At 47.3% G+C, this 20,525-nt stretch overlaps 1 protein-coding gene across 1 annotated transcript in view; it reads left to right on the top strand.

Annotated features, from left to right (window-relative positions):
* LOC126524069 (uncharacterized oxidoreductase TM_0325-like) overlaps positions 1 to 20,525 on the top strand; it is a 210,946-nt gene that overhangs the window by 77,449 nt on the left and 112,972 nt on the right. The window contains exons 3-5 of the mRNA XM_055067266.2: positions 4,637 to 4,729; positions 7,599 to 7,686; positions 19,751 to 19,791. Of these exons, the coding sequence (XP_054923241.2) occupies positions 4,637 to 4,729; positions 7,599 to 7,686; positions 19,751 to 19,791 (222 nt within the window). The remainder of the gene's footprint in view (positions 1 to 4,636; positions 4,730 to 7,598; positions 7,687 to 19,750; positions 19,792 to 20,525) is intronic.

Raw genomic sequence — 20,525 nt, 5'->3', positions numbered from 1 at the left:
CCCTCAGGCAATACCTGGCGCGCTAAGTCGGCCGCAGGTACTCTCTTTCACCCGTTGTGTTCTGTCGAAGCGTGCTCGAGACGTGGCGTCACTGCCAATGGGTCTTTAGGTTTCGTTTAGCTGCTACACACTATATACGCCGGGTCTTTCGCTCAATGCACCATTTGACGCTTTCTCAACAAAAGTTGTGGGACTATTGTGAAATGTTTCACTTCGCACTGCCAGCGCAGACTTTACCACATCAGCGGCTGCATGCAATTCCCGTGTTGTCATTGATGGCCTACTCTGCGTCGTCGATTTTCTCTTGCTGTCTCCTTGTTCCCACGACTTTATTTATGTTCCTACGACTTGTAGGCTGGGACCTCTTTTGTGCTAATGACGCCTTCATGGTTGTTTCTGCGCTTAATTGAAATGTGCTGCACTTGGCAATGCCCCGTTTGCTGATGCTCACGAAAGCGGTGATAAAGTATTCGTTAAAGAAGCCATCTTCATTTTGCAATACTTCTCTGCCCTTGAAGCGCTGTCCTGCAACATTGTTGCTGATGCAGACACCCTTTTTGCGCCTTCTTCCATGATTATTCGCCGCACAGGCTCCCTGCTGCCTTTCGCTTTCTTAGAGGTTCGCCATGGCGTCATCAAACTACTCGTCCAACCCCCCCCCCCTCCCTCCTCTAACCAGTTGCCATATCACCGCACATTAATTCGTGGGGAATACGTTCTCAGTGTAGACCCTTGTACCATCATTGACATGTCAGCATGTTGCGTCAACATTGAAATATACGCGCTGATCTGTTCTCCTGTCCAAGAGCTGGCGTCTCTCGATGTAATCAATCACTCTATCGCCAACACCGTCACTTCCTTCCTTACGTAACCAGGTTCCACTTCTCAGAGGCACGTTTCGCCCTTCTTTGGACTTCCAACATGTTACTGTGGTTCGAACGTCAACCGTGTTACTCTGCATCGACATCGGCACGATTCCGCTGCTGCGACAAAAGCCATATCGTGTGTAAGCATCGTAGCGCTGTTTTTTCGATGACTAAGTATCATCGAAAAAATATATATTCAAGCGTGGCATCGTGCAATCTTCCAGAAGCCCTAGTTCTCGTTAAGAAGAGGCATTGATTCAATTCTATGTCGATTACCCTCTACTTAACAAAATAACTCACGAAGGTTTACGAACATGTTTACCCTTTACCGAGAATTGACGATACCCTTGACGGCCTTAAAGGTGCGGAGTTCTTCCATTCTGTCGACTTACGTAGCGGTTATTGGCTAGTCCCCATAGAGCCAGACGACCAACGTAAAACGGCCTCTGTCCCACCAGACGGCTTATGTGAATGTCGAGTCATGCCATTCGTGTTTTGCAACGCCCCCAACTTTCGAGCGCATGATCGACAAGGTCCTGCATGACCTCAAGTGGCTAACATGCCAGCGTTCCCTAGATGATGTTATCTGTTCACCAACTCTTGCACCCGCCTGTGCCGACTGGAGCAAGTTTTGGAATGTCTTGCTGGCGCTGGCCTTCAGCTCAGCCTGAAGAAATGCCACTTTGGCCCCAGACAGCTCACCTTCCTTGGGCATGTGGTATTCAAAGACGGTATTCCTGACGTCCCCAAGCTCCGTGCAGTCACTGAATTTTCAACCCTTTCTTCCTTGAAAGAACTACGCAGCTTCATTTGCCTTTGTTCATACTTCCGCCGCTTCAGTCGGAATTTTGCTTTTGTCACAGCACCCTTGATCCGGCCTTTAGGGAGCGATTCGAACAAATTCAGTTGGTCATCAGCTTGTGCCGATGCCTTCAAGGACTTGCGTCTTCTCCTCACCTCACCGCCAATGTTTCGCCCCTTTGACCCTACCGCTCAGACACACCGACGCCAGCGGTGTATGACTCGGCGTTGTGCTCGCTCAGTGCAAATCTGGATTCGTTGAGTATTTCTTACAAAACCGGACTCTCACCACAACCGATTAAATATTCTGCCACAAGAAAGAAAAACTTGACAATAATCTGGGCGCTTGGTAAATTTAGACCGTACCTCTACGGCCGCTTTTTCGATGAAGTTGAAAAGACGCATAAACAGTAATGTTCCTTTACCGAGCGTCCGCGTAGAGAAAGAGTTATTCAAGTTATTATACAGCATCATAACCAAAAGTTCGGCGAAAGTTCGTCTGGTCAGGCATGGAATTAAGATAATCATGGTCACTGACCAAGTCTCATGAAATACCCGACGTTTCGGAACCACGTACAGTTATTTGTTCACTGAGTTGGACAGGAAAATCGGACAATTACCGTGACAGGAAATTCTCCCATTTTCCTGTCCAAATTAGTGAACAAGGAACATATACGCGGTTCCGAAACATCGGATATATCATCAGACTTGGTCAGTGACCGTGATTATCTTTTCCTTAATATAAAGAACTTATTACGGAGGGTCGCTCTTGCTTGGGCTTCCTGTTCCCGTTTAAAAAAAATATACATTTATTTTGCCAGTTTCTCAGCTCTGAGCCATAGTTAGTAAGATAAACAGCATTGCTTAGAACATTTGCATGGCTTGCATTAGATCCCAGATTCCTCTAGTTTATTTAGTTCCCCCAAAAAATGCATGTCACGGCGTCTTCGCGTTTTAGCGTGCCACAGTAGCATGAAAAAGCTCCGCACATTCTATCAGAATAACATTTCGATGCCTGTTAGGTATGAGGTGTGTTCACTACGCGCCTTTCCTGCTAAAACGATCAAAATGTTATCAAATCTTAACAACAACAACGAAAAACATGTCTAAAAATCTAACCATTTGAAAAATTAGAGGGTACTGTGTCCACACATAATGACCATTGCTTATAGCCCAGGTTCATTTTTGCTAAGGTTATAACTGTATTCTGAAAATAAAAATAATATTTTTGAAGTGAACCATCGAAATTTCATTAGAACTCTGTTTCTATAATAAAATAATATTTCAAACAATTCATAATGAGCCACTACTTGGTACTTATGGTATTTGCGATGTACTTCTGCGCTTTGAATATTGCAGAAGTACACGATATTGCGTCTATGGGAGAAAATCTATCGAGGTCAGACCAGGTGACGGAAGAGGCACAGACATTTTGTTAGATAATCTCGGTTCCGTACCACGTGCACAGTTGTATACAAACGGAACATGATGATAATAATAGACAAATAGCTTAAATCTGTCACTAAATATATCAACTTATTCTATAAAAGAATAAAAAGAGCACGTGCAGTACCATTACTTCCAAATTGGGTGAAGTTAATAGTATCTTATAATAAAAAGCAGTGAGGATTTGGCAAACACCAATTGGGTTAGTGTGAAAAATGCTCGAAATACACATTGCCTTTAAACCTTTGCTGCACCGTGTTGCATTTACGCAATATTCCGATGAGCGGCCTTAAAAACAGAAACAAAGTCCGTTTGGAGCCGCCTGCAGACGTTGCATTTCCACAATATTTGTCTAAAAAACGCGCCGCTTGGGCTGCTATCTGCGCTCATTCTTCTCATCTTCTGCCAAAACAAACGTGGCGGAGGCTGCGCACCCGCGAGCAGTGATACAGGTAAGTTTCGTCAGTTGTAAATATGTTTGACTAAGCGCAAGAAAATCCTTACGCTAAGCTCCACATTCTTGTGCCTCTGTACATTAAAAAACAACAGTGTTATCTAGGAATAGTTTGCTCTTGGCGACGGAACGATGTCACGTTGCGCAAATGCAACAATGTGTACATGGTTTATTTTCTTCGGAAAATTGAAATGGCTCCCAGACGATTTCATGGCCGAGCACGCTACAGATAGTGAAAGCAGCTACCTTTCCAGGAGTGACGAAAACCACGAGTGTAAGTCAGTTTCGATTCAATATGTGTGCAAGATGTCTTCTGGTCGAATTTCTTTTTCAAAAGGATGTGGTGCATCCGAATGATGCCGTGTCGCGTCGCCACGGGCACAGACTTACGTCTGTGCTCCTATGTTCTAAATTTTGACAATAACACGAAAACACTGCATTGTTTCCTGGCTGCACGGGAATTTGCATGACGTACTGCAAGACGTGTGGGAACCACCTGTGTTTCAGAAGCAACTGCATTTGTTTCTTTTCGTTACCCATTAAATCATAGTTGCATCAATGATTGTCGCGTGCAAATAAACATCTGAGTATGAATCGCACTAAGTCTATCTTTCACCTTCTACTTCTTCTTTATTTGCACCTTCTTGCAAATACTCAACATACCCTTTTTTTGCAAATTGAAACCACTGAAATTCGCTGAAGTTAGTTTCCATGGGAGTTCAGCTACTGTTATTCTTCCCTACAATTCCATGCATTGGAATTGTAGGGAAGGAATTAAATGTAGGGAAGCATAATAAATTATTTTTGGAGGAAACGAGAAACTGTGCAGTAAAGCGTTAATAAGGCCTTCTGTAAAAAATAGTCTACTTCCATGATTTTCTGAAAGTTACCTTCGCGGCAACGAACCAATGGACAAACGAAACATCGAGAATTCCACTAAATTCATCTATTATTGCACCGTTGCAAATGGTCTGCATTCCGGAGGGTGAGCGGTACTCTCGTTGTTATGTAATGTAGATACAACACTTGCTCATTTACCTGCTCTTTTTGTGTTCTCGTTCCTTGCCAGGTACTCGTTGTACCCGGAGACATATCAGTCGACGAGGATGCCGCCGCTGTTGTGGAGAAGACCGTGAGGCACTTCGGAAAACTTGATATTCTAGTGAGTGCGATGTACAATGTCTGGCGCCTGCTTGCATATGTATTTTAACAAATAATAGTTGGAACTATAGTACTTAGTCAAGGGTAACGATAGAGAATGTTTGCTGATATCATATTTCACGTCTTTGTCAAAGAATGCCCCGGTCTTTCAAGAATGATGTTACGTAGTAAAAGGCGTGGTAACGTGTGTGTACTGGTGTATTTACAAATTCATTCGCATATAGCACTGCCCAGAACGAGCAGCCCGCACTAGGCTATATCATTGTCGACCTCATCGCTTTTTCAAAGATGAGCAAACCTGCTCTTAGGCAATGGGAATAACTTCTCCGTAGGAATGTTTCCGGAAGTTGCTTCATTGTTTATTGTGAATAAGGAAACAATTTCGCCAACCATTCGTGACTGTGAGTGAGTGACTGTGTTACACTCTGTATATGGCATCCTTCCTTTAGCTTTGATGACGTTGTATATTTCAACCAGCGAGAAAGCTTTTTACGCGTGTGCTGTTTTGCACTCGGCAACCGTGTGAACGCAGCCACCGCCAGTCAAATCCGCCACCTTGTTATCAGCAGAAGGACTCGTGAGTCACTGAGCCAATTAAGTACCAAAATTAGTATTCATTGAATCAAACTTAAACGTGGCAGACATTTTCTAGTTGGATATATCGCTTGTGAACAGCGTGCCTTTCAGAAAGAACTAGTGAATCCGCGTCTCACATACGATCAGATTGCGCAACATTCAGTTAGAACATAGCACAGATAGAACCACCGATAACGTTCGAGAAACTATCGATACGTACAGGCGCATCCTGCGCCAATCAATAACGCTTAACATTTTGCAGCCAGTCAAAAGCAGTCAACAGAGAAAGATAAACACGTAGACGTGTCAATGCTTCGCTCTTACGAAGCATAGTTCGGATGCTCCACACACAAGACCAAAAATTAAAGCATAAGTAGTAAAAAAAAATGTCACAGAGTACGTTATTGCTGGTAGAAAGGCTTAAAGTGCACAATATGGACTACTTCAGATTGTGGGCGACGCCGTATTTATTGCGTAATGCCGTCAGGTACGACCTCACAGACCAGTGCGCCAAAATGTGAGTTGATCTTGGAGGGTCCGAAATAACGTCGAAAATGTTTCTCATTAATCTTCGTCGGCGAATCGGGGTACAAACGCAAACACGGTCCCAGGGTATTCCATGTACTGTCGTCGAAAATTGTAGTGTCGGCTGTCCTTCCTTTGCTGGTTCTTGATAAGCAGCTGGATGAGTTGTCGTGCTTCTTCGGCGTGCTGTCGAAACGCGGCGACGCCGAGGTTTTCTTCGTCAGTAACATGTGGAAGCATGGCGTCGAGAATCGTCGGCAGATTCCTTCCGTAAACCAGCTTGGACGGCGGCATCTGCGTTATTTCTTGCACTGCCGTGTTGTATACGAAAGCTACGCACGGAATGAAAGCGTCCCACGTCGTCTGCTCGAGGTCGGTGTGCTTCCAAACTATATCTAAGCATGAAATGGCAACCGGCAAAGCAGATTGGCTGGGAATGATATTAGGCACAATCTTAAAATGGATGTAGTGCATGTTCGCAACGGTACGCGCCACCACACACCACACTGCACCACACCGCATCACTCCGCACCACGCCATGCTGTGCACTGGCCATATGGACGCTGCCGAACTTGAAGAAAAAAGCTGGTGGAAGGCGGGATGACAGAGGGCACTGCCCAGCTAGAAAAGAAAATCGTCTCAAGGAGGCGTCATGCAGTGTAGTGCCATTTCTAGAGGCTACGCAACACCTGCACTGCGGAACTCACGGACTGCTGGCGTTCGAAGAGCACGGTAAGCCGTGTCTGAGTGGCAAAAGATGACAATGATGTGTATGGTGCCCTGTATGTGCTTTTGAACGTCGCCTATTGCAAATGCCAAATGAAACATCAGCGCACTAAAGTTACAGAATGACAGATATTTTGAACAAATATTAGGAAGAATTGTTAAGCAATACTTTTTTAACGTCTTGTAGGTCGCTGGCAACGGGAGCTAAAAGCATTTCACGCTGAAGAACCACTCTATGTAGGCAATGCTATTCGCTTTCAAACCAAAAAAGGAGTGACCTCCTATAGCCCATGAGAGCGCTTGATTAGGCTTTCCAAACAACGCTGCGAGTTACCGTCCGATGCATGCTTCCGTGGTTCTGTAAGTCTGACTCATTGTAAGGTTAGTAACAGCGCCACACAAAAGATAGACGAAAGGAAGGTAAAAACTGCAACACGGTGCTGGCGTCAGGGCCGTGTCAGCGTTCTGTCAGCGCCATGTGGTTGCTTTTACCGTCCTTTTGTCCGCATCTTGTGCTGCGCTGTTACGAACCTTACAATGAACCTTAACCAAGTGGCCCAACTTTATGCAATAATTTCGACATCAGGAGATTGGAATAAAAACAGATTGAATTATTTTACGCTCTAGGTTCCTAGTTAAAACATTTTGATTACTAATTTTCAATTTTACTTTACTAATCTCTATGTAATTGCAGACCTGTATATGTATGCCGCGCTTCCATCCTCCAAAGAGTTTGACAAGAAGATCGCTCTATTGATGAATAAATGAGAAGATAAATATTCTCTTCACCTAATTGGCGCAAGTAGACCAAACGTGTCTTCTATCTTTCTCTGTCAAAAAAAAACAAAACAAAAAGAAAAATGTGAAGCCCGCCGGCCTGATAAACTTCAGCGTCATCATTACTTAAGTGAACAAATAATTTTAACAACAGAGACCGAACTTAATAGCTTCCTAATTAGCTCAAACAAAGCAAGTAGTGACCAAGGTGCAGCGCTAATTCCTGCTGTTCAGTTTATGTGAACGTACTGTCTTTTTTTCTTCAGGTAAACAACGCTGCATTAAGGGTGGAAGGATACACGGACACTGCAACGTTGGAGCAATTTGACAGAGCTTGGAATGTCAACCTTCGTGGTACGCTTTGTATGATTCGGAACGCTATACCCCATTTGCGTCAAAGCAAAGGTGCGTAATCTATGACTCACCGTCACCCAACAGCTGCCGTGTTTTACAACTATATAAAAGCTCCAGTCGTATTCTCGCCGTTGGTGTGAGCGTGATTCTCCGGATCACAAACGCACACACATATATATAATATCATAAGAAGCCAACAAACAAAGCCATCAGGGAGAACACAGGGGAAACTACTTGTACACAACAATTGAAATAAAGAAATGATAAATTAATGGTAAATGAAATTGGATGAAAAAACATCTTACCACCGGTGGGGAACGATCCCACGTCTTCGTGTTACGCGAGCGATGCCCTACCGATTGAGCTACCACGGCGCTGTTTTCCTATCCACATTCCGGGGTATTTGTGTGTTGCTACTAGAATTAACCCTGGGAGTATTAGCCCTGGGAGTATATAAAGCTTGCAAATTACTCAAGCTCTAATGCTGTTTTGTCTAGATAATAAAAAAAATTTCCCAAAACGGACGTTTAAGAGGTGCGTTGCCTCTAAAAATTATATTTTAGCCTCAGATGCACAGCGAAACTTCTGAATAATTGGGCCTACGGATGCCTACAAATAGTATTTAGCGTGTATATTTGCGCAATATGGCATAATAGTAGTCGCAGACGAACTTGATCCTGTCGATAGGTTAAATAAATGCATTCTAATGACACTGCTGTGACGCTCTGCTAGTATTAAGCCCGCCAGTTCTTTAAATAGTTCCTCTTCTCTCCACGGGCTCAACCACATGCTTCTTGTTTTCTTGACCCGGACGGCGCATGCGATGAAAACATTCCGAGCCAGGCGGCGCAGACAATCACGGAGTTCTAATGGGTACAGATTTTGTATGGGCCTTCTTCTAACCATACTGTCGTGTTGCTTCAACTTGCAGGAGCGCACACGACCGTCTGAACTTCTGAAAACCTCCATGACCTTTGCGGCCGTCTATTGTTTTCGGGGTCATGTCTGTCAATGCACGCTCACGACATCGCCTTCCTTCACCTGAGTGGCCGCTCACGTGGCTGCGAAATGAGCAGATCGGAGTTGCAGAAGATATTGCTTTCGTCATCGCTTTGAGAACTTGTCAGGAGGTCAGGCAGGCGTGTCGACGCATGACATATGCTCGGCCCGAGTAGCCAGTTAACTTCAATGGTGTCGTATGGTATGGTAGTGAACCAATGGTCCAAGTAATATATCGGTAGGCGCTAAAGGCCGTGGTTCTGCGTTGTGTCTCAGCAAAAGAGAGATGCCGGGAGTTGATGATCGCTTCGTCCTCTGTCAGCATTGTCTCAATTATTTCATAGTCGAGTAAGGCTTGACCGAGTGTCTTAGAGTCATGAAGTAAAACGAAACAGAGAAAAGGATAAAACAGAGGAGCAAGAGAGCAGGAGGTGCGAGAAGAGAAAAAGAAAAAGTGCGTGGAAGAAAATAAGGAAGTGGACGAAAAAAAGAACTGAATTTATGAAAGATGAAATAATACCCGTTGAGCTACGTGGCCAACACTGCGAAAGGGCACGTAGCAGGAGATAGCAGTCTAGCTATGCTCTGGGACGACGGGAAGGAGAAGGACCTGGAGGCCAGATGGGACAAACGGTGCGTGAAGTCGGTTTCAGTCGTGTGGAGGCTGTGCTTAAGCGGGCACGGCTGCGACCCGTGAGCCCAGTGGGCACCCTGCCGGAGACCTTAGCTACAGGTTGACGGCGTCGTTGCTGAGAGCCGCTGCGACTACGATCCGCAGGACCTACCGTCCTGACTTTCTGACGATATCAATCGTGCACTGGAGGTCGGAGACAGCGGCATCCCATCCACGCCGCACCGGCGGGCTTAAGACTTTTAGTCGGAAACAGCGACAATCAGGCTACGCGGCAATGTCAGCCGACTTAATGTAAATAATTTGAACGTTCCTACACATAGTGTGTAGACATTAGTGACTAGTTTGAATAAATGCTGCTGTGCATAGTTTGTTGTTTACTACAGTTTATATCGCGTTTATAGTGCCTTTCGTTGGTGATAGAAATATTTTTCTTTCATGCTGAAGCCCAACAAAGACTTTTCATAACTCAAACGTTCCTTCTGTCATGTTTACCACCATAAGATATTGACAAATTCGCAGCGAAAATTTCACTGACCGGACCATGCCACTCTGATCCGTGCATTGTCCGGAGAGCGCTAGCGAGACTTCTTTGTTTGACAAAATGCCGCATACCGAATAGAAATGCCTGAGGTGTCTTGCTTCAAACGGGCTCAAAGGGAACTCGCGACGCCAAACAAATGAAAAGTGCAACATATCGCTGGAAATCTCCTCCTTGTGTCCATGCTAAGAGCGGGCGGGCGAAGCCCACGCCAGTAACTTCATAAGGGTTTGTCGTCCTTATCCGGATACTTGGTAAATGTATGGTTGGAGCATTGTTGGCGGTGGCGGCGAACCATTTGCACAGGTGGCACCTATGTATAACCATCCTGACAGTTATACGTGCTTTGCCATTTGAGCACGACTCTCAGCTGGGTAAACGTGTCGCACACTCCACTATGCAAGACCTGGTGATGAGCTCTGAGGGCTACCGCAGTTCAGTAAGAATACATAGCTGGGAGTATTACTGGGGCCTTCACTCTTTGGGGTGGATTAATGAGGGACAACCATGTGCCTACTCTGAGAATTTCGTCGATGTCTACGAATGGGCGGAGATGGGCGATGAGCGATGTGAGTTCCATTGTTCGTCCTCGTGCTATGCAGCTCAATTACGTAGAAAAGTCGGGCTTCAAGACACAGTTAATCCAGTAGTGTTCAGCATGAAGGAACTCTGTCGCCATTAGATGAGCAATTTTTTCTTTCTGTCTGCAATGATCTGTAAATCTTAGCACCCATGCTGTGATCCTCCAGAAGCACTGAAGCTTGCTGAAGCGCTCAATTTCTATGATTGCACTGAAGACTTTCGCTGCCGTTGCTGCATTAACTGCTGTTGCGTCACTTCTTATAGCGTCATCAACGTCCATCGAGGCTAACTGTTGTAATGTGTACTTCTCCATTTCTACATTTAGCCAGTAAGGACCATGCCACCATTTGCAGCTGGAAATCCCTTTGTCAAGTGCTACACCACGCGTCAGCAGATCAAATGCATTCTCCGATGAAATGTAGTATCTCCACCGGGATGGTTCTGTGGCGCGCATTGTTTCCGTAATGCAATCAGGCCCCAATTGCTTGCATAATGTGGTCTCCTGGAATTCACAATACAATAATAGAGGCTCTCCGCATGATGTACTGAAGACGAACGTTACCAAATGCGCAGTTCATGCAGGTCAGCAGTCCTGTGCCAACCAATGCACTCAAAGTGCGAAAGCTGGTACAGCCGCTATTGTAATAGGAGCCACACGTAACTTGGCGATAAGCGACAGGGGTAGTTCAGGAACGTCCGTGACGGCGTAAATCGCATCTCCGCACGCAGCTGGGCTGGCGTTGCCGAAGACATGCAACTTGCTGGATAGATTATCTCGTCCATCAAGAAAGCGAGGAACTATTATGTCCTGAAGAGGCGGAAGCTGTCGGACCTAGCCTTGTCATTCTTCCCTAAGGTAGTCGCACAATGTCTCCACCCAGCTTATTCCTCCTGCATACAGCTCTTGAAGTAATATCCCTATGGCGATAGTGTTCGGGCAACGAGTCCAAATGCATCGAATAATCTCGACGCCGTCTGTAAGATAACGCGTTTAGTGTCTAACTTGGCTTTCACGAATACAAGTAGGCTGTCTAAAGAAACACGAACATGTACTGTTGCCAGGTTCCAAACTAAGCAAAAACCTTCGACAAAGTTCTCGTGTAGTACTATTATGTCATTTATTGTGAGATTCTACCTAGCCCTCCACGGGGAACATTAGGTTAGGTGAAATCATGGTCCATTTTTTCCTAATAATTCCTGCCGCCTTCATAATTTCTCAGCTGCCGTGGTTGCTTAGTGGCTATGGTGTTGGGCTGCTAAGCACGACGTCGTGGGATCGAATCCCAGCCTATTCGGCCGCATTTGTATGGGGGCAAAATGCGGGAACACGTATGTACTTAGATTTACGTGCACGGTAAAGAACTCATGTTCGTCCAAAATATTTTGGAGTTCCCCACTACAGCATGCATGAAAATGAAATCGCGGTTTCGGCATGTCAAACTCCATTTTTTATTTATTTATCATAAGTTCCTTCCCTTGACAAAGTTCTTGCGCCGCTTCTTCGATGTCGGCACTTATAACCAGGCCATCTAGGTAAGATGACTCGGCCAGTGTGTTCGCTCTTTGTGCCATGGCCCTAGGTGCTCGCTTCCCATTGGTAAAGGATGGTCGCGGAGAGCAGGCATGGGCCGCACGTAGCTGCTAAAGGGACACGTACCATCCTCCATTCTTGAAGCTGAATGTCCATTAGGTTGCCTTCGGCAAAACACGAGAAGATAACGCGCCTTTCTTGTGCATCGGCATAGAACTCCAGAAGAACGCCTTTTCTATATGGACGATTACCGCTTTTACGTACTTCCTGAAGGGCAGAAGTACTTTCCCAAGGTTTTCATACAAGTTGCCTCCCTTTTCAAGGCACTCGTTGAGAGACCTGCATTGCTTAGCATGCAAGGCTACGTCTAAAAGACGTACTCACGTACGTGGTCAATGCTTCTTCTCGGGTGTCTTCTTTATGCGTCATGTAATACAGCTTGCTTTGATCTGAAAGAAGTTCAAAGTCCTTTTTGGCGATACCAGCTCGCACGTATTCCAGTGTGGTGTCATCGTTTATGGGCAGTAGCCCTTTTGACTTACTAGGCGGTTAAGTAGTTTTTGAAGCCTTACGATAGCAACTTGTCTGTTGTCGGAAACCTCAAAGCTGTCCCGCGAAAGTAATGCCACTTCATATTGACGTGTGCACTTATCTATACTTTTTCCAGGGACTGAATTTTATCTACTAAGTTAAAATTATCGCTCAATGCAACACGCGCCGACGTGATTTGGAACTTACTCGAATGTTATCGTTAATGCTTTCTGTTCTGTATGTTCTCGCCGAACTTTATGTAATCACTTTGTATGCGCGACATGGATTATGTAATAGGTAGAGATTTGTTAATTAGAAATATGTTTGCGCGACATGAGTTATGGAAGGCATGGGGCATCAGCGATTACGCTGGAACGTTCGACGACTCATATATAAAGCCGACAAACTTTGCTCCCAAGTGAGATTTCAACTATCACCGACTGCGCTCTCCGCTATTGTCGTTATATCTGTGTTACTTGCTTTCAGGTTAATAACAATTTTGTCACTGCGCTCTTCACAGTCACCGCAAGGTGACATTTGGTGGAGGCGCTTTTTTCGTCCGTGTACCGAACGGGCTCGTCCAACTGAGAGCCGAGTCAAAAGCGTAAAGAGGGCGCCAACGCTATCCCGGACCGTTGAACTTGCCTCAGGCTGCACAATTTGCACCTGGAGCACGGGCTTCTAACCGGTACGACCACGAAGAGCATAGGAAACTCAACTGTCACCGTGACGGACTGAGCATCGCCTGCAATCATCACACTGCAAAAACACAGTGAGCCAACTATCTGCCGCGGAGTTTCATCCGACCCCGCAGAAAGCTGGCTCAAGACATTCTACAGAGTTTCAAACTTCAACGCCTGGATCTCTGAGGACAAACTGCTCATGTGTACTTCTCCTTGGATGACACCGCCAAAGAATTGGTTTGATAAATGGTAGACCGTTCGTGGGACCTGTTTAGAAAGAACCTCCTAAAGACGTTTGCGAGCGTTGTTGGAAGAGAGAGTACCGAACTACTGCCAGCAGCCCGAGTGCAACTGCCCATTGTGACCATCGCCGTCTTCACCGAAGAGATGACCCGTGTATTTCGGGAAGCCTGCCCGGAAATGCCCGAGGACAAAAGAATCTCCTACCTGGTGCGGGGCGGAAAGCAATAATTCTTTGCGGGACAGATCCGAAACTCGCCTAATAGCAGCATGTTTTAAAGTTGACGACGACTGAACCGTGCCATCTGCTTTGTGTCGGTACGGAAAGACGGCGTAGGCCGCGTTGGCCGGTAGGCACTGCGGCATCAAGACTACACATGTTCTGTGTTTTAGAAGTCTGGCCGTTTGCACGCGCATGCCGGCTTCCTGTCCTGGTACCCCATACACCCACTCAACGCGGCTCTGACCAACTGCAGCTCTTGTCCATCCTTCAACTCTTCAACATTTCCGCCGAACAGCGCCCTGATGTGTCTTTACGCAAGATCCTTGATCATCTCAACTTGCAGACACTCATACTTCTCTCCGTCTCTTGGCAGCACAAGATGACTTTATATATATATTGCCACGTACGAGTTTGTGCCGCTGTGGACAAAAGTACGTTGGGAGGTCAAGAGGGGGTTGAAGTGTTCGAGGATCGGTAGTTGACGTTACCCTGACTACTGAGCTACAACCTGATAACCGTATATAATGCAAATACATGTATTTCCTCCCTGTAACATTTTGGTGGAGGTGCCGAGTACTCTTGCCACAAGCCGGCCCTGGTTCTTCGAAGCGGGAGTCACATTGGTTCCGCTGTTATGGCTACTGACGCTGCCTCCGCCGCTCAGACACCAGCGGAGGTAGTGCTTACACAGATGCGTCACGCGGGAATCTTCATCGGCGCTGGCAAGGTCAACGTCGAGGACTGGCTGACGTCGTATGAATACCTCGGTAAGCACAAGTGGGATGCCACACGTTTGCTGGCCAACGTGATCTTTTACTTCGGAAGAACCGCGAAGGTATCGTTCAAGACGCATGAAGCTGGCATTAGAAGCTGGGACTCCTGCAAGGAAAAGCTACGCGATCTTCTCGGCAGACCTGTGGGACGTCAAATGGAGGCCAAGCAAGAGCTAGTGCGTCGTGTCGACACGTCAACCGATTCGTACGTCACGTGTATTCAAGACATTATGGCTCTCTGCCATAAAGCAGACGCGCACATGCTGGAGGCCGATAAGGTTGGACACATCTTCAAGGGCATCGTGGACAATGCGTTCAACCTCCTGCTTTGCAGGAGGTTGAACGTGGACAGAATGTGGAGGAAGCGAAGAGCAAACGCATTGTACAACGCTTCGACCGACTTCCGAATACGGCTGCCACTTCATCCTGCAACGACCCTCAGGCGCCGTATCCGCCTACAGCGCCAAGCTTGACACAGGTCATCTGTCGCGAACTTGAGGCTTGGCTACGAAGCTCTCACTGTCCCCACACGCATGACAACACGACCATTTCGCTCATTCAAGCTGTTGTCCGCCAAGAAATTGCAAACATGGACATCCACTCTGCCAACCGCCCACGTCCCACCCCTACCGTTCCTGTCATTGCCTCTACTGCACCTGGACAGTCGTTCCCGAATCGATATCGGAACCCCTCTGAGCGGCCAACGCCGGATGACAGGCCAAATTGCTTCGCCGCTGGTACTCATCGCCTCAACCATATGCTGATCGCCACTTCGACCGCGACCCTGGGCGTCTGTCCCCTCTCCCTCAATGATACCATGCCGGCCTTCCGTCTCGGGGAAACACCACTACCTGCTCGCCCTCGCCGCAACGCCGTCAGTCCCGTTCGCCTAAACCTCGACGTCCCTCGTCGCCGTCCTACGCGGCCCGCTTCTCGGCAAACTAAGCAATGCAGCCCCCGGAGGTGATGCTGCATTGACGACTCGTACTGCGAAACCTCTGCTGACCCCCGCTGCTTGACCGAGCCTTGTTGGAATTTTCGTTGACGTACCCGTTCAAGCACTCATCAATACTTGCGCTCAGGTGTCGGTTAGGGGATCAGATCACCGTAGCTGTCTCCGTAAATTTTTGGCACCTGCCGAGTTGCCAGCCGTTCGAGTAGCTAATGGCAGTACAACAGCCGTCATTGGAATGTGTGCCGCCCGTGTTACCATTTCCGGCAGTCCAGTGTGAGTCCTGCTCACTGCACTGACCAAGTGTCTCCACGAAGTGATTCCTGGAATCAACTTTGACGACCCATTCAGCACTTCTTTACTCTGCAGCAGGCGTCCTTTGCCTCGAACTGCCCCATTACTTTGCCGACACGACCAACGACCAGAAGTCCCGACTTCCTTCTACTGAATTTGTTCGACTGCAACCTGATGCTGCGAGTTACATCCACATGTCACCTACTCCACCACTTCGAGATGGTCCTTACGTGGTGTCCCCACTTTGCGACGTCCTCCTGGCATATCAAACAGCAGCACTACCAAGCTCAATTGTAACTCTTGTCAGCACTCGAGCGTGGCTTCCTCCTCCGAACTTTAGATCGTGTCTGCAAGTGATTCCTGAGGGTGTATATCTCGCTGTGATGTCTCCTTGGAAGGCTGTGGAGTAGTTGTTCTTAAGCCGGAACCACTATTCAACACTTCTGCGACTTCTGCCCCTCCTACTTCACGCAACAAGTTTACGCCAATGTTAGCTACTGATCTACGACCTACTTACGCCGACGCCCTTCGCCGCATTCTGACGTCCTGTGAAGACAGTTTCATTTTGGCAATCGCCGCTAGGTCGAACTCGTGTCGTCACCCATCCAACCCACACCGGTGTGACGCACCTGCTATACACCGGCGGCCCTACCGTGTATCTGCGGCTGAAAACCAGGTTATCTAAACGGATGTGGACAGAATGCGCTCCAAAGATATTATCGAGTCTTGCTACAGTCATTGGGCGTCACGTGTGGTTTTAGTTAAAAAGAAGGACAATACCTGGCGATCTTGCATCGATTACCGTCACCTCAATGAGATTACCAAAAATGACTGTATCTGCTTGAGCGTATTGATGACGTGCTAGACAGCGTACACGGTGCCAGTTATTTTTCGTCGATTTATTTGCGCTCTGGCTACTGGCAAATCACAGTGGATGAACGAGATCGCGAGAAGACCGCCTTCGTCACCGAAGATGGTCTCTACCAATTTAAAGTGATGCCCTTGGGACTGTGCAATGCCCCTGCTACATTCGAGCGCATGATTGATTTTCTGCGTGGATTCAAATGGACCACATGCCTCTGCTACCTTGACGTTGTTGTTTTTTCACCTGCGTTTGAGAGCCAGCTCCACCCACTCTCAGCTATCCTTGCTGTTTGTCGACGAGCTGGCCTACAAGTGAATTCTGCAAAATGTCATTTCGGCCACCGCCAAATACAAGTACTTGGTCACTTGTTTGACACTGCTGGCGTCCGGCCTGAAGCTGATAAAGTTCGTGCCGTTGGGAAATTTCCTAGGGCTGTGTTCCCATTTTTGGTGATTTATCCAGAACTTTGCTGAAATCGTTCGTCCTCTCATAGACCTCCTCAAAATGGGCGCCACTTTTCGTTAGGGACCCGACCAGGCTGCAGCATTTTCAACGCTTATCGATCATCTTATCAATGCACCCGAGTTGGGTCATTTTCATTTGCATGCCTATACAGAAGTTCGCCATGGTGCTAGCGGCCATGGCATTGGCGCTATATTGTCCCAACGACAGCGGGATACCAATCGCGTGATCGCGGACGTTAGCCATCTTCTTTAAGCACCAGAGCGGAACTACTCCATAATAGAACGTGAATGATTGGGCCTCCTTTGTTCCATTGCTAAGTTCCGCTCTTACCTGTTCGGTTGACATGTCACGTTTGTGACAGACCATCATGCCTTATATTGGCTGTTCTCACTCAGAGACCCGACAGGCCGTCTTGGCCGCTGGGCTTTACGCGTGCAAGAGTACACCTTTTCCGTGTCCTACAAATCTGGGTGGCTGCATAAGGACGCCGACTGCCACCCCCTCTATCCTGTCGACCCTCTTGACTGCACCGAAACCGACACAGAAACCTGCGTTTTGTCGATCTCTGACTTCTCACGCATCGCCGACGAGCAGCGTCGTGATTCATATCCGTGATCCATCATCGAAAGTCTTACCTCGGAACAACAGGACGTTTCCCTCCGTATGTTTGCTCTCCAGGACGGGGCCTTATACCGACGCAATATGAATCCACATGGTGCTGAACCGGTTCTCGTCGTTTCCTAGCATCTGCGCTCGACAGTTCTCTCGCACTTATACTATGTGCCAATCGCTGGTCATTTGGCTGTCTCCGGTACTTACGACCGTGTGCGCAGTCAATTTTTGTGGCCTGGACTATATCGGTCTGTTCGAAGCTACGTCGCTGCCTGCAAACTTTGACAACGCCGCAAGAAGCCTCCATTGTCTCCCATTGGGCACCTTCAGCCTATAGACATCCCCAGTGAGCCATTTTTCCACGTTGGTTTGCGGATGATTGGTAGAAGTAGATTTGTGGACGGTATTAGCAGCCCGAAGAACTTCCTCGAGAACTTGGGAAATGAACGCCTTGCCACGGTCACTGAGAAGAACGCGAGGAGCCCCGTGGCGCAAGACGATGGAGCGCAAGAAGAAGTCGGCTACCTCAGAAGCAGTACTGGATCGCAGAGGGGCTGTCTCGGCATATCTTGTTAAATGGTCAACCGAGGTCACAATCCAACGGTGACCGGAGGGTGTCAACAGCAAGGGACCATACAAATCAATACCAAGAAATTCAAAAGGTCCGACCGGGCAAGGGAGAGGTTGTAATAAACCGGCAGGAGGGGATGTCGAGCGTTTGCGGTGCTGACATGACGCACAAGAGGCAATGTATTTGGCCACCGTTGTGGATAGGCCAGGCCAGAAGCAGCGGGTCTTGATGGGGTCATAAGTCTTGTGGAAGCCTAAGTGGCCAGCCGATACATCGTCGCGAAGTGCCTCTAATACTCGCAGGCGAAGGCAGCGAGGCAGAACTGGGACCCGCCGGTGACCTCTTGGGTGGTAAACGTAGCGAAGTAGCACGCCATCTTGAAGGCGGAATTGTCGAAGTTGGCGTCACAAGCGGCTGTTGGGTGGTTCGTCGAACCCACTAAGGCGATCCATGAGAGCTCGACAGTAGGGATCGGCCCACTGAAGCGACACGAAATCAGACCATGATGAAAGCGTAACTTGGTCCAGGAGCCCAGGCGAAGACGCCTCGAGCGTATGCGGTGGGAGCTTTCGTCGAGGAATGAAGCAGTGTGTCGAAGGGCAAAGAAGGATGGCGGCCAAATAGAAGGCAAAAGGGTGAAAAGCCAGCGGTCTCGCAACGGGACGCATAATAGGTGAAGGTCACGAAGATAACGTGCTGGCCCAATCACTGTGGCCGTTGGGAACGTACATAGTAATTTTGCCAACGTGTGATTGAGCTGCTCCTTCAGTGCGTTTGTTTACGGGTGGAAGGCGGAGGAAAGATTGTGCTCGGCAGAACAGGAGAAAAGTACGTCTTGAAATACTCGGGACAAGAAGGTGGGGCCGTGGTCAGTGAGGAGCTAGCGGGGTGCGTCGTGATGCAGGATGACGTCATGTAAAACTAAATTTGCCACCTGAGATGCACAGCTTGAACGCAAAGCTCTCGTGATCGCATACTGGATCACTTAATCGGTCGCGACAAAGACCCGCTTATTAACAGATTTACAGCGCACTTGCTCAAGTTGCCATTCTAAGACATTGGTGCACAAATTATGCAAGAAATCTGGGATAGTTTGATTGTTTTCTTTTACTATCCTTTTCTCTTTTACTCTGTGTTTTTTTTTTCGTTTCTTCCTGGTTCACCTTACCCACAGTGTAAGTTAACAAAAGGCACGCTCGCCTGGTTGACCTCACTGCTGTTCTTCATTTGTCTCTCTATTCTTTCCGAAGCGCTAGAAATGCATCATTCATTAGTACCCAGCAATGTTACTTTTCTTAAGTTAGCCCTTGCCTTGATTTGAGAACCGTGAGGGGGAAATAATGCATTCTTGTCTTGTCAAGCTAACGTGCCAGTCGAACGTGCCAGAATGCTAAACATTTGCTATACGCTGCCCGTCTTTTTAGCCTTTTCTTGACCTCTTCTCTCGTTCTCATCATCTGTCCTGTAGATGTTGCCGCAAATTAACATGCTGAACACGCTTTCTATTACGCGACGCGGCGTACGCATTTGCGTTTACAGTACAATATCCTAACAATCCCTATTTTTTTCAGGCACCATTATCAACATTTCCAGCGCTGCGTCATCAACAGTGGTGAGTCTTGTTGCAGCAATCATGTCAGTGGCTTCCTTCAATTCGTTTACGTTATGTATTGCAGGATCTGAAGTCATAGAAACGACTTCTTAGGGGATTAGTGCGAGAAGCGTCTGTGAATGCTACGTCTCCTTGTCGTTGCTCCTCAGTTTCACCTTTTCAAGCGTTTGTTGCTTTTATAAGGAATTTTTCAATGCTATCAGTTTATTTGCTGTTATATTTTAAGATAGTTACGCTGGATCCTTGCCGGTATGTTTAAGGAGTGCCTCTTTTCTATAGCAATTGGCTTTCACTGCCGCTTTGGGTGAATATAAACGAAAGCCTCAAGTGCAACATAATTTACAGCGAAGTTGTTTATGCAGACATTGTGACATCGTTGTCGAAATTTGCTAAACTATCATAATCAGCAATCGCTCGAGCGTCATTGTCTTCTTCCATAGCTGGCTCGTTTCCACTCGTCATTCCAGCGCAGAATTACAGCGAAGCTGTACATGGCTAGGCTTCATCATCAATGACTCACACTATCATCATCAATGGCTCATACCCCCGTAAGCAAGCAAAGAATGCAATGGCTCATGGCCCCGTCAGACAGAGGCTACAAGCACTCCGCAAAGTGAAGTGAACAGTGCTTATATTCTTTCCAATCACGCATACAACATACAGAACAGCATGTCGAAAAGGGTCATCATCAATGGCTTATACCCCCGTGAGCAATAGCTCATACCAACGTCAGC

The sequence above is a fragment of the Dermacentor andersoni genome, chromosome 3 (genome assembly GCF_023375885.2).
Source record: "Dermacentor andersoni chromosome 3, qqDerAnde1_hic_scaffold, whole genome shotgun sequence".
In the NCBI taxonomy this organism is placed as follows: Eukaryota; Metazoa; Arthropoda; class Arachnida; order Ixodida; family Ixodidae; genus Dermacentor; species Dermacentor andersoni.
Note: the sequence above shows the minus strand (reverse complement) of the source record. Positions and strands in the feature narration are given on the sequence as shown.